Genomic DNA, 13,795 nt, shown 5'->3' with positions numbered 1-13,795 from the left:
AGAAATGAAAGAACTAAAATCGAACCAAGTCGAAATCAAAAAGGCTATTAATGAGGTGCAATCAAACATGGGGGCAGTAACTGCCAGGATAAATGAGGCAGAAGAGAGAATCAGTGATATAGAAGACCAAATGATGGAAAATAAAGAGGCTGAGAAAAAGAGAGAGAAACAACTACAGGATCACGAGGGCAGAATTTGAGAGATAAGCGATACGATAAGACGAAACAACATTGGAATAATTGGGATCCGAGAAGAAGAATAAAGAGAGAGAGGGGCAGAAGGTATATTGGAGCAAATAATAGCAGAGAACTTCCCTAATGTGGGGAAGGAAACAGGCATCAAAATCCAGGAGGCACAGAGAACCCCTCTCAAAATCAATAAAAATAGGTCGCCACCCTGACATCTAATAGTAAAACTTACGAGTCCCACAGACAAAGAGAAAATCCTGAAAGCAGCTCGGGAGAAGAGATCTGTAACCTACAATGGTAGAAACATTAGATTGGCAACAGACCTATCCACAGAGACCTGGCAGGCCAGAAAGGACTGGCATGATATCTTCAGAGCACTGAACGAGAAAAATATGCAGCCAAAAATACTATATCCAGCTAGGCTGTCATTGATAATAGAAGGAGAGATAAAAAGCTTCCAGGACAAACAAAACTAAAGGAATTTGCAAACACGAAACCAGCCCTCCAAGAAATATTGAAAAGGGTCCTCTAAGCAAAGAGAGAGCCTAAAAGCAGCACAGTTCAGAAAGGAACACAGACAATATACAATAACAGTCACCTTACAGGCAATACAATGGCACTAAATTCATACCTTTCAATAGTTACCCTGGATGTAAATGGGCTAAATGCCCCAATCAAAAGACACAGGCTATCAGATTGGATTAAAAAACAAACCCATCAATATGCTGTCTGCAAGAGACTCATTTTAGGCCTAAAGACACCCCCAGATTGAAAGTGAGGGGGTGGAAAACCATTTACCATGCTAATGGACACCAGAAGAAAGCTGGGGTGGCAATCCTTGTATCAGACAAATTAGATTTTAAAACAGACTGTAATAAGAGATGAGGCAGGACACTATATCCTACGTAAAGGGTCTATCCAACAAGAAGATCTAACAATTGTAAATATCTATGCCCCTAACATGGGAGCAGCCAATTATATAAGGCAATTAATAACAAAAGCGAAGAAACACATTGACAACAATACAATAATAGTGGGGGGACTTTAACACCCCCCTTGCTGAAATGGACAGATCATCTAAGCAAAAGATCAACAAGGAAATAAAGACTTTAAATGAAACACTGGGCCAAATGGACTTCACAGACATATTGAGAACATTCCATGCCAAAGCAACGGAATACACATTCTTCTCTAGTGCCCATGGAACATTCTCCAGAATTGATCACATCCTAGGTCACAAATCAGGTCTCAACCAGTACCAAAAGATTGGCATTATTCCCTGCATATTTTCAGACCACAATGCTTTGAAACTAGAACTCAATCACAAGAGGAAAGTCGGAAAGAACTCAAATACATGGAGGCTAAAGAGCATCCTACTAAAGAATGAATGGGTCAACCAGGAAATTAAAGAAGAATTTAAAAAATTCATGGAAACCAAAGAAAATGAACACGCAACTGTTCAAAATCTTTGGGATACAGCAAAGGCAGTCCTGAGAGGAAAGTATATAGCAATACAAGCCTTTCTCAAGAAACAAGAAAGGTCTCAAATACACAACCTAACCCTACACCTAAAGGAGCTGGAGAAAGAACAGCAAATAAAGCCTAAACCCAGCAGGAGAAGAGAAATCATAAAGATCAGAGCAGAAATCAATGAACTAGAAACCAAAAGAACAGTAGAAGAGATCAAAGAAAGTAGGAGCTGGTTCTTTGAAAGAATTCACAAGATTGAGAAACCCCTGGCCAGACTTATCAAAAAGAAAAGAGAAAGGACCGAAATCAACAAAATCATGAATGAAAGAGGAGAGACCACAACCAACACCAAAGAAATACACACAATTATAAGAACATATTATGAGCAACTCTAGGCCAGCAAATTAGATAACCTGGAAGAAATGGGTGCATTCCTAGAGATGTATCAACTACCAAATATGAACCAGGAAGAAATCGAAAACCTGAACAGACCTATAGCCACTAAGGATATTGAAGGAGTCATCAAAAATCTCCCAATAAACAAAAGCCCAGGGCCAGATGGCTTCCCAGGGGAATTCTATCAAACATTTAAAGAAAAATTAATACCTATTCTCCTGAAAATGTTCCAAAAAAATAGAAATGGAAGGAAAACTTCCAAATTCATTTTATGAGGCCACCATTACCTTGATCCCCAAACCAGACAAAGACCCCATCATAAAGGAAAATTACAGACCAATATCCTTGATGAACATGGATGCAAAAATTCTCACCAAAATCCTAGCCAATAGGATCCAACAGTACAGTAAAAGGATTATTCACCATGACCAAGTGGGATTTATCCCTGGGCTGCAAGGTTGGTTCAACATCCGCAAATCAATCAGTGTGATACAATACATTAACAAAAGAAAGAACAAGAATCATATGATCCTCTCAACAGATGCAGAAAAAGCATTTGACAAAGTACAGCACCCTTTCTTGATCAAAACTCTTCAGAGTATAGGCATAGAGGGTACATACCTCAATATCATAAAAGCCATCTCTGAAAAACTTACAGCCAATATCATTCTCAATGGGGAAAAGCTGAGAGCTTTTCCCCTAAGGTCAGGAACGTGCAGGGATGTCCACTCTCACCACTGCTATTCAACATAGTATTAGAAGTCCTAGCCACAGCAATCAGACAACAAAAAGAAGTCAAAGGCATCCAAATTGGCAAAGAGGAAGTCAAACTTTCACTCTTTGCAGATGATATGATACTGTATGTGGAAAACCCACAAGACTCCACCCCAAAACTTCTAGATCTCATACAGGAATTCAGTAAAGTAGCAGGATATAAAATCAATGCACAGAAATCAGTGGCATTCCTATACACCAACAACAAGACAGAAGAGACACAAATCAAGGAGTCGATCCCATTCACAATTGCACCCAAAACCATAAGATACCTAGGAATAAATTTAACCAAAGAGGCAAAGGATCTGTACTCAGAAAACTATAAAATACTCATGAAAGAAATTGAGAAAGACACAAAGAAATGGAAAAACGTTCCATGCTCATGGATTGGAAGAACAAACATTGTGAAGGTGTCAATGCTACCTAGAGCAATCTACACATTCAATGCAATTCCCATCAAAATACCATCCACTTTTCTCAAAGAAATGGAACAAATAATCCTAAAATTTGTATGGAACCAGACGAGACCCCGAATAGCCAGAGGAATATTGAAAAAGAAAAGCAAAGCTGGCGGCATCACAATTCCGGACTTCCAGCTCTATTACAAAGCTGTCATCATCAAGATAGTATGGTACTGGCACAAAAACAGACACATAGATCAATGGAACAGAATCCAGAGCCCAGAAATGGACCCTCAACTCTATGGTCAACTCATCTTTGACAAAGCAGGATAGAATGTCCATTGGAAAAAAGACAGTCTCTTCAACAAATGGTGTTGGGAAAATTGGACAGCCACATGCAGAAGAATGAAACTGGACCATTTCCTTACACCACACACAAAAATAGACTCCAAATGGTTGAAAGACCTAAACGTGAGACAGGAGTCCATCAAAATCCTAAAGGAGAACACAGGCAGCAACCTCTTCGACCTCAGCTGCAGCAACTTCTTCCTAGAAACATCGCCAAAGGCAAGGAAAGAAGGGCAAAAAATGAACTCTTGGGATTTCATCAAGATAAAAAGCATTTGCACAGCAAAAGAAACAGTCCACAAAACCAAAAGACAACCGACAGAATGGGAGAAAATATTTGCAAATGACATATCAGATAAAGGGCTAGTATCCAAAATCTATAAAGAACTCATCAAACTCAACACCCAAAGAACAAATAATCCAATCAAGAAATGGGCAGAAGACATGAACAGACATTTTTCCAAAGACTTCCAAATGGCCAACAGACACATGAAAAAGTACTCCACATCGCTCGGCATCAGGAAAATCCAAATCAAAACCTCAATGAGATACCACCTCACAGCAGTCAGAATGGCTAAAATGAACAAGTCAGGAAACGACAGATGTTGGTGGGGATGCGGAGAAAGGGGAACCCTCCCCCACTGTTGGTGGGAATTCAAGCTGGTGCAACCACTCTGGAAAACAGTATGGAGGTTCCTCAAAAAGTTGAAAATGGAGCTACCATACGATCCAGCAATTGCACTACTGGGTATTTACCCCAGAGATACAAATGTAGGGATCCAAAGGGGTACGTACATCCCAATGTTTATAGCAGCAATGTCCACAATACCCAAACTGTGGAAAGAGCCAAGATGTCCTTTGACAGATGAATGGATAAAGAAGAAGTGGTATATATACACAGTGGAGTATTATGCAGCCATCAAAAGGAATGAGATCTTGCCATTTGCAACGACGTGGATGGAACTGGAGGGTGTTATGATGAGTGAAATAAGTCAGTCAGAGAAAGACATGTTTCATATGACCTCACTGATATGAGGAATTCTTAATCTCAGGAAACAAACTGAGGGTTGCTGGAGTGGTGGGGGGTGGGAGAGATGGGGTGGCTGGGTGATAGACATTGGGTAGGGTATGGTATGGTGAGCGCTGTGAATTGTGCAAGACTGTTGAATCACAGATCTGTACTTCTGAAACAAATAATGCAATATATCTTAAGAAAAAAAAGAAAAAGAAGATAGCAGTAGGGGATAAATGAAGGGGAGTAAGTCGGAGGGGGAGACGAACAATGAGAGACGATGGACTCTGAAAAACCAACTGAAGGTTCTAGAGGGGAGGGGGGTGGGGCTATGGCTAAGCCTGGTGATGGGTACTAAAGAGGGCACATTCTGCGTGGAGCACTGGGTGTTCTGCACAATGAATCATGGAACACTACATCAAAAACTAATGATGTAATGTATGGTGATTAACATAACAATAAAAATAAAAAAGAAAGAAAGAAAGAAAATACAACCACAAAAAAAAAAAAAAGAGTTTAGAGGAGAGACAATCTCATTCCATTTAAAGAGGCAGTACATTAGTGGTAAAGAGAGGATAGTCTAGAGACAAATTGTCTGGGGTCCTGACTGGGTGATCTTGAGAAAACTGGTTAACTTCTTTGAATCTGAATTTCTTCATCTGTATGTTGAGAGTAATTATAATACCTTCCTTAAGCAGAACTGTTCGGGATATTTTGAAGATAAATGACAAAAGTCATGTTAAGAACTTAGCACAATGGTAAATGTAGTAAGTGCTCTCTACATATGAAATTCTTACTCTTTCAATTACTATTTTACTATCACAGGAAGAGACAGAGGAGAGAAGCTCTAACTCAAAGTGGAAGTTTTAGGCAGCTGATAGAGCATGTAGGGAGATATAGAAGCAGGAAGAGCAAAAGAAAATAAGTACTTTCAAGAGGCTTGAAAGAGAGGTTTGACTAGGTCAAATGAGCTTTCTGGTGAGAAAGAATTCAGAGATGTAGTGCAGTTAGCTTGTGGAGGGCTTCATGGGCAAGGTTATGGGCTTTACGACTTATCCTAAGGACGTCTGGAGGCTGTGAAGGTTATGAACAGGTAGGAGAAATAATATTAAACAAAAATAACTGGCAACATTTCATAAGCACTTGAGAATTGTCAGGGTGGTTTTAAATACTCTGTGTATATTAATCCATTTCATTTATACAATTACCCTATGAGGTGAATTAAATATTAATAATTGACCTTGTAGTGATCCATAGCATTCAGAGTACTTTCTCAGACAGTATTTAAGTTGTCTTTCTCAACCATGCTCTTAGGTGGTCGAGCCCAAGACTCAGGGACAGAGGAAAGGATATTGGCCAGATTTGAAGGGGTTGGAAAACTATAGTTTGCAGGTCATATGTGGCACACTGCCAATATCTGTAAATAAAGTTTTACTGAAACCCAGCTGTCTCCATTCTTTTGTGCATTATCTATGTCTACTTCTATGCTACAAAGAATTGAGTACTTGTGACAAAGACCATATAGCTGGCAAAGCTAGACCATTTCCTGTCTAGCCCTTTATATTAAAAGTTTCTCAACTTCTGGTCTAGAAGAGTGGAAAGATCTTAGACTTTGCTTCCACTTTGAGCTTTGCCACTCTAGGTAAGTAGGCTTGGGGAGTCTGATATATGAGTATTCGGAGTGGTTTCTGTGGACCCCACTCAAAAGGATGATGAACAGATAACATTGAAGCCTAAAGTCTTAAAGATGAATTGTCCTAAAACCACAGATTCTAATTTATTATGAATCTGATAAATTGCATGGGACAAATTTGTAGAATAATCTTTTTTTTTCCTATTAAAGCTAAAATAAGAAATAAGCAAAAGAGGAGGGAGGATTTACTCAATATGCAGACTGGTCTCTTTAATAGGAGTTTTCAATAGTTAGCCAATATAGTCCCTCATAAAATATTGAGTAAAAACTATTAAATTTAGCCAACCTTCTGTACAAAACTCTTACCATAGCATCCTCTGTGGGGTCTAATGTTAAATTACATAATCCATAACAATCTTTGTCTGAATCGCAAATTCCCTTGCAATCTATAGTACTCATTCTAACTCTCAATTATCTAGTCTTTAAAGTGTCTCCTGGATTATCCACATATATCTCTTCAAAATTATAAACATAGTGAGGGCCAGGACCATGCCTTCTACTGCTGTGCATTTCCCACAGCTCTGAAGCGAAATGATTCATTGAGTGACTGAATAAAAGAATTCCCTTAAAGTGCTAACAGTAGGTACAGTTATGTTACTATGATGATTTGTCTTTTTGTTGGGTGCTTTGTACGAATTAGCTCTAGTCCTCATAGTGCCCCGTAGTTCTTCATAGCCCTCCGGGCTACACGGTAATAGGTCCAGCTTAAAAAATGGGGAGTGATCCGAATTGTAATGAGCTGGATTACCACTTGAGCTTTTCTCCATGTAGGTATAGGAAAGTGGTTTCCAACAACTGCACGGACGGAGTGAGAGAACAGTACACCGCCAAACCGCAGAAGTGTCCCGGGAAGGCCCCGCGGGGGCTGCGCATCGTCACTGCGGATGGAAAGTTGACAGCAGAGCAAGGGCACAATGTTACCCTCCTGGTGCAGCTGGAAGAGGTGGGACCAGATCCCCAACCACTTTATCTTCTGGGGGCAGTGATTTTTTCCTAGGAAATCAGATTTGGTGTATGTGTGTTTTTGTTTTAATTTTTTTTTTCATTTTAAATGTTGACATTTTTAATTTTTTTCTACTCTTGGCTCCTTGGTTTGTTGGTGTCGCTCTTATTTCCCCTTCCTCGGCTCTCATTTCACTGCAAGTTGTTCTTCACTCTTACTTAATGTATCATTTCTGGGAAGTTCTTTTTGGATTTAACTATGCGTCAGTGGCATTTCCAGCCCAAAGTTTTCTCAGAATACATTAGTGGTATTCCAAAAATAATTTACTGCACACACGTTCCAGCCTAACAGATACTGGGGCTGCCTTCCTGTCTCAACATGACGTCTGGGCTTTTCTTTTCCAAAGGCAGCATGCTGGTCATACATAAAACACTAAGGCTAATCTAAATATAATTGAGTATGCTTTCTTTGGCGATTGAAAGTTTGTAATTTTGTAGCATCTCAGTGATATCATTATGAGCATCAGTGACTGACAAATTATGGTTATCTGAGATTTCTGAATATTTCGGTAGTGTATAAAATGAAATTTATACCATGTATTTTTAAATATGCACAAGCGTTTTTATCATCTTATAAATGAAGATGTTCTCTGAAGGATAAACAATTTCATTAAATGATCTCAATTATCAAGCCAGACAGTCCTGTCTTCAGCCCTGTCTTCTGAGTACTAAAATATGGGCAGCACCCTGCTAGGCCTTGTGAACACAAAGGGATTTAAAAAGTTAATGATGATACTAGGATTCAGATCTACATCATTGAATTCCAGCTTCTTCTTCTGATAGCTCAGTGGTTTTCAGTCTTTAACATGAATAAAAATTACCTGGTGAACATGTTAAAATAGTTTTCTATTTGGAGATTCCAGAATCTCCAAAGATCCTGATTCAGTAGGTTGGGTGGGGCCTATGAATATGCATTTATAATAAGACTATGGGTTATGCATTGTGTCCCAAGAATAAACAGAACAAAACAAGAGCAAAGTCAAGAGGGATAGAGTAGCCTTTAGAGGCTCTGAGTGTGACTTGAAAGGGAAAAGATGAAGCATTTAGGATTACTTTGTCAGGATTGATCAACATTATTGGTATTTTAATTCCTCTAGGAAAGACAACTGTGAAATAATGAGTTTGAAATTCTGGCTCAGACGATCCTGATGCTTAAGGACCGCTTAGAGAATCATCCCTATAACCTAATACTCCTTTCTGTTATCTCCTTAATAAGTGCCTTTCAGCCATACCCATTCTCCTAAATACAAGGTTCCCCAAAATTCTTCAGCTGGAAGTAGAAAGATACAGACCAATTTAGGCCAATTGGAGTTGCTCGCATTTCACAGAAATAAAATCTTTAGGCTTCTGCCTGAGGCTATGACATATTAGCTTGCAGCAAATCAAATATATATGTATATATTTAGAGCAGGAGTAAGATTCTGAGAGAGAGAAAGAGAGACATGAGGAGGAAGCAGAGCAGGAGAGAATTGTCATGAAGATTTGGGCAAACAGAACCCTTTTCTTCAGAGACGGGAAATTCACTGTAGCGGTCCAACAATTCATGCTGTATTTGCCCACAGTGACTTTGCCAATTCATACATCACACTGTAGAAGAGGTCAGGTTTCAGATTCCCAGTTAGAAGGCCAGACAGAAAGTCTTGGCTAAACAACTGGCAGTAGGCTCACAAGGCTGGGAAGATAAAAATTGACTTCAGGTCAGATCCCAGAGAGAAAGGAAGCATAGAGAAGTAGCACCGTGTTCTGTGCATTTTTTTCTCTCTGAGCTGTGTGGTGGTATCTTAAGTGATACAAGCAAAAGTCAGGTATAGTTTTTAGAAAGTATTACATAATAAATAAAAATAGGAAATAAAAATTAGAGCTCAGGAACTAATTAAGAAGGAAAGCCCTGGTGAATAATACAACACTAGATTCTTGAGACTCCTGGAAAGCTCCATCCTAGGAGTGAGGACCCCAGAACTAGATTAGGTTCTCTAAGTGCTGAAACCCAATCTGGAATTATTTCAGTCTCTGAAGGGGTTAGAGTGATTTTCCCCCACTCTAAATCTGCCAGAAGCTAAAATGAATCCTCTTTAGAGGAAAATAACATAAATCAGAAGCCTTACCTATATTTTTTCATAGAAAATGTTGGGTGTTTAATTTAAAATATTACATATATATCAAAGAACAGGACCAGGAGGAGGAAAAAAGCATCAGAAAAAAGAACAGTTGTCTGAGATATGATTAATATGTTCATGAATATAGGTTAAGACAGAAAATGCAGCCCTCCATCAGTCATCAGTAGGAGGCAGTAACAAATGGAAGTTGTAGAAATAAAGATATAATAACTGATATTAAGGGGCACCTGGGTGGCTCAGTCAGCGGAGCCTTGGAGTCTTGGTTTTGGCTCAGGTCATGCTCTCCTGGGTGGTGGGATGGAGCCCCAAGTCAGCTCCACACTCACCAGGGAGTCTGCTTGAGGATTCTCTCTCCCTCTGTCCCTCCCCTCCCCTCTCTCTCAAATAAATAAATAAATAAATAAATCTTTTAAAAAATAACTGGTATTAAGAAGTTAGGTGGGTTGACAGCCCACTGAACCCAGATGGATAGAGAGTCCATTAACTGGAAGAAAGGACAGTTGGAAGTACAACATTTGAAACATAAGAGAGAAAGAATAGTAGAGAAAAGAGTAAGAAGAGACACGTGGAAAACAGGGAAAGGGCCAACACATGTAATTGGAGGCTGAGAGGGGAGAAGGAAGGTAAGGAGCCAGAATCCGTTTTGAAGGGATAATGTCTAAGAATTTTCCCAAACTGACAGGAGGTATCAGTGTATCAATGTAGGTTGGAAAGAATCCACAAACCCCAAGCAGGATATATACAAGGAAAAAAAATGTACTTAGGTATCATATTCAAACTATTGAAATCAAAAAACAAAAAGAAAAATTTAAAAGCAGTGCATAAGAAACTGGAATGACATCTTTGAAGTGCTGGGGAAAAACACAAATGTAGAGGTAAAATAGAGACATCTCCCAAACAGAAACCGAGCTGAGTCGTATAAGATGATTTCTATAAAAAGAAACACTAAAGGTAACTCTTCGGGCATAAAGAGAATGAACCCAGATGAAAGCACAATAGTGGAAAGAATGAAGAGCAAGAAAGAGGGCATATATGTGGGTAAATTGAAATTAATAATAACTTTGCAGACCAATAATGATAATCCACTGTGGGTTTAAATATATATAGAATTAAAATACATGACAACAATAATTCAGTATGTATTAAATGGAGTAAAAGTGTTTTAAGTTCCATGAAATGTCTGTGAAGAGATAAAAGTACTAATTTATATTAGATACCAGCATGTCCAGAATATGTGCTTTAATATCTAGAGAAACAGCTAAAAGAATAGAGAATATTTAACTATCAAGCTATTGGCAGGGAACTGGAATAATATTAAATGTGCCTCATTAATACCAAAAAAAAAGGCAGGAAAGAGAGAAAAAGGATCCTACTTACAGTTGAGACTAATAGAACAGATACTGAAATGGTATATATAAACCCAAATATTATCATTAATTACATAAGATGAATAATTAGTGATTTTTGTGGCTTACGTAGGAAGTCTGTGTCTAACCCAAGATTGTGAAGAAATTGCACCACAGGTTTTTTTCTTTAGCTTTCACATTTAAGTCTGTAATCTATCTTGAATAAAACCAAGGTTTATGTAAGTTTTTCCATTTGCATATTCAATTGACCCAACACCAGTGAAAGACAATTCTTTTCACACTGACTTGCTTGCTATGAGTCTTTGTCACAAATCAATTGAACATATCTGTGTGGGTCTACTTCTAGATACTTTATTTTGTTCCATTGGTTTTGATTTTTGAACCTGTGTTAATTGATAATTTTAAAGCACTTTTTTTTTTTTTTTTTTTTTTAGAGAAAGAGCATGGGAACAGGAGGTGGGGTAGATGAGGGAGGTGTAGAAGGAGAGGGAAAGAGAACCTTTTTTTTTTTTTTTTTTAATCTTAAAGCAAGCTCCACTCCCAGTGCAGAGCCCAACACAGGGCTTGATCTCATGACCCTGAGATCATGACCTGAACTGAAATCAAGAGTTGGACACTTAGCCAACTGAGTCACCCAGGTGCCCCTAAAATACATTTTAATTACTCTAGATTCAGAGTAGCCTAGATAAAAATTCTCTGAACCAAAAGAAGATCGTACATATATGTGTGTGTGTGTGTATATATATATATATATATATACACACACATATATATTATACATTATATACAATTATATATAATATGCTTTTTAATAGCATAAAAACAGTGCATACTTACAGGAAAACCTAACATCTTATTTTGAATATCTCTACCCAGAAAACTACAACACATTTGGAAAAATTTTAAAAAACATAAACATATGGAGAGATATATACCATGATTGTGGATCGGAAGATGCAATATTACGGAAAGATGCCAATTTTCCCCACATTGATCTTATATTCGAGGCAATTTCAGTAAAATCTCCAGGATATATTTATGGGTTAAAATTGACATGATCATAAATCATATGAAAAAGCAAGGGCTCAAGAATAGCAAAGATAATCTTAAAAATGACTCCCCAAACTGGATGGCTCACATTATCAGATATCAAGATTTATTATAAAGCTACGGTAATTAAGAGTGTGGTGATATATATATCCTACATACACAAGCTAATTAAGAAAGGGAATAGTGAGTCAAGAAACACACACACACACACACACACACACATATATACACGTCTACACACACATACTCTATGACATATAAGACACTGTAGTAACAGTAGATCAATGATAATTTTTTCAATAAATGGTGTGATGACATCAAAATCCATGTGGGAATATATGAATCTTGAACGCTCTCAACACAAAAAATAATTCCAACTGGAATAATTTTGAAAGATTAAAGTGTTTAAAGGAAAATGCAGAAGAGTATCTTCATGAACTTGGGTTAGGCGGAGATTGTTTTAAAACAGAAAACAAAACCCACTAAGTATATAGAAGAATATAGTTTGATTAGACTACATTAAAGTTAGGAATTTCTTTTCTTCAAAATATACTATATAGAAAATAAAAAGAAAATTTAAAAAGCCCTGGAGGGTAAGAAGTTATTTGCAATACATAATTTTAATAAAGCACTCATACCCAGAAAAATATAAATGAATTCTACAAATCAGTAAGAAAAATTCTGGCCATGCAATTAGAAAATGCACAAATGACTTAACTGGACTTTTCAAAGAGGGTAATCATATAGCCAATAAGCGTATGAAAAAATTCTCAGCGTCACTGCTCATCAAAGGAATGCAACTTAACACTAAAATAAGATATTACTGGGGCCACCAGGATGGCTCAGTCAGTTAAGCCTCTGCCTTCAGCTCAGGTCATGATCCCAGGTCCTGCGATCGAGCCCTGTGTTGGGCTCCCTGCTCAGCGGGGAGCCTGTTTCTCCTTGTCCCTCTGCCTCTCCCCCAGCTTGTGCTCTCACTCTCTCAAATAAATAAATCTTTAAAAAAATAAAATAAAATATTACTGTCTAGCCATCAGAAGATATATATTTTAAAGTACAAATAATATCAAGTGTTGTTGGGGCAACTAGTCATTCATACAATGGTGTTGGGAGTATAGATTGTTATCAACATATTGGAGATCTGTTTGACATTAACTACTAATCACTTTATTCTTCTGTGAATATATGCACAACCTATGACCCAGAATTTCCATTCCTAAGTATTCAGTCATCAGAATGCATACAAATATGCACCAGAATGTACATAAAATAATGTACATAGCAGACTTATAAGAGGTCACAACTGGAAACATTTATCAACTATACAATTGAGAAATAAGTTACAGTATACTTATAAAATGGAATGCCATAGAACAATGAAAAAGAACAAACTATTGCTACCTACGAAAACTTGTATGAATCTTATATCTACTATCATGCTAAAGAAATCAGACTGAAAAAATATGTATTGTATGATTCTATTTAATTAAACTTCAAATGTAGACAAAACTAGTTTATGGTGAGAGAAGTGAGAGTAATAGTTACCTTTGGAGGGGAAGTGGCAGGGAGGACAAGGGGATACTGGAAACTTTTTTGTTGATAAATTTTTGTTGATTAATGGATTCATTCATTTTGTAAAAAAATCAAGCTGTATATCTGATTTACATATTTTTCTTTATGTCTATTATGCTCAACAAAAAGCTTACTTAAAAGTCATTTGGGAAATTCAAATAGCATTGATTTGTACATTTTGTATGTAGGTCTTTAGGGAAAAAAAGAAAAAAGAAAAAAACTTTGGGGACATTTAGGGAAAGATTTATTTTCTGAGCCAATCCTATACCCTGTGTCGCCCTGCATAGTGAATGTGAAGTCCCCTTTCCCAGGGATATAAGGAACCTGGTTATGATAACTTACAAGAACATGGTCTTTTGAAGCAGCAGATGTTTATGCTGGAGCAGGCTTCAGAATTCAGATTTT

At 37.6% G+C, this 13,795-nt stretch overlaps 1 protein-coding gene across 5 annotated transcripts in view; it reads left to right on the top strand.

The window, feature by feature from the left end:
- SORCS1 (sortilin related VPS10 domain containing receptor 1) overlaps positions 1 to 13,795 on the top strand; it is a 562,053-nt gene that overhangs the window by 480,155 nt on the left and 68,103 nt on the right. For all 5 annotated transcript variants that reach the window (XM_027596992.2, XM_027596991.2, XM_027596990.2 and 2 more), the window contains exon 18: positions 7,054 to 7,225. In XM_027596992.2, coding sequence (XP_027452793.2) covers positions 7,054 to 7,225 — 172 coding nt within the window. The remainder of the gene's footprint in view (positions 1 to 7,053; positions 7,226 to 13,795) is intronic.

This window comes from Zalophus californianus, chromosome 15 (assembly GCF_009762305.2).
Source record: "Zalophus californianus isolate mZalCal1 chromosome 15, mZalCal1.pri.v2, whole genome shotgun sequence".
Classification (NCBI taxonomy): domain Eukaryota; kingdom Metazoa; phylum Chordata; class Mammalia; order Carnivora; family Otariidae; genus Zalophus; species Zalophus californianus.
This window is presented reverse-complemented; position numbering and strand designations above follow the sequence as displayed.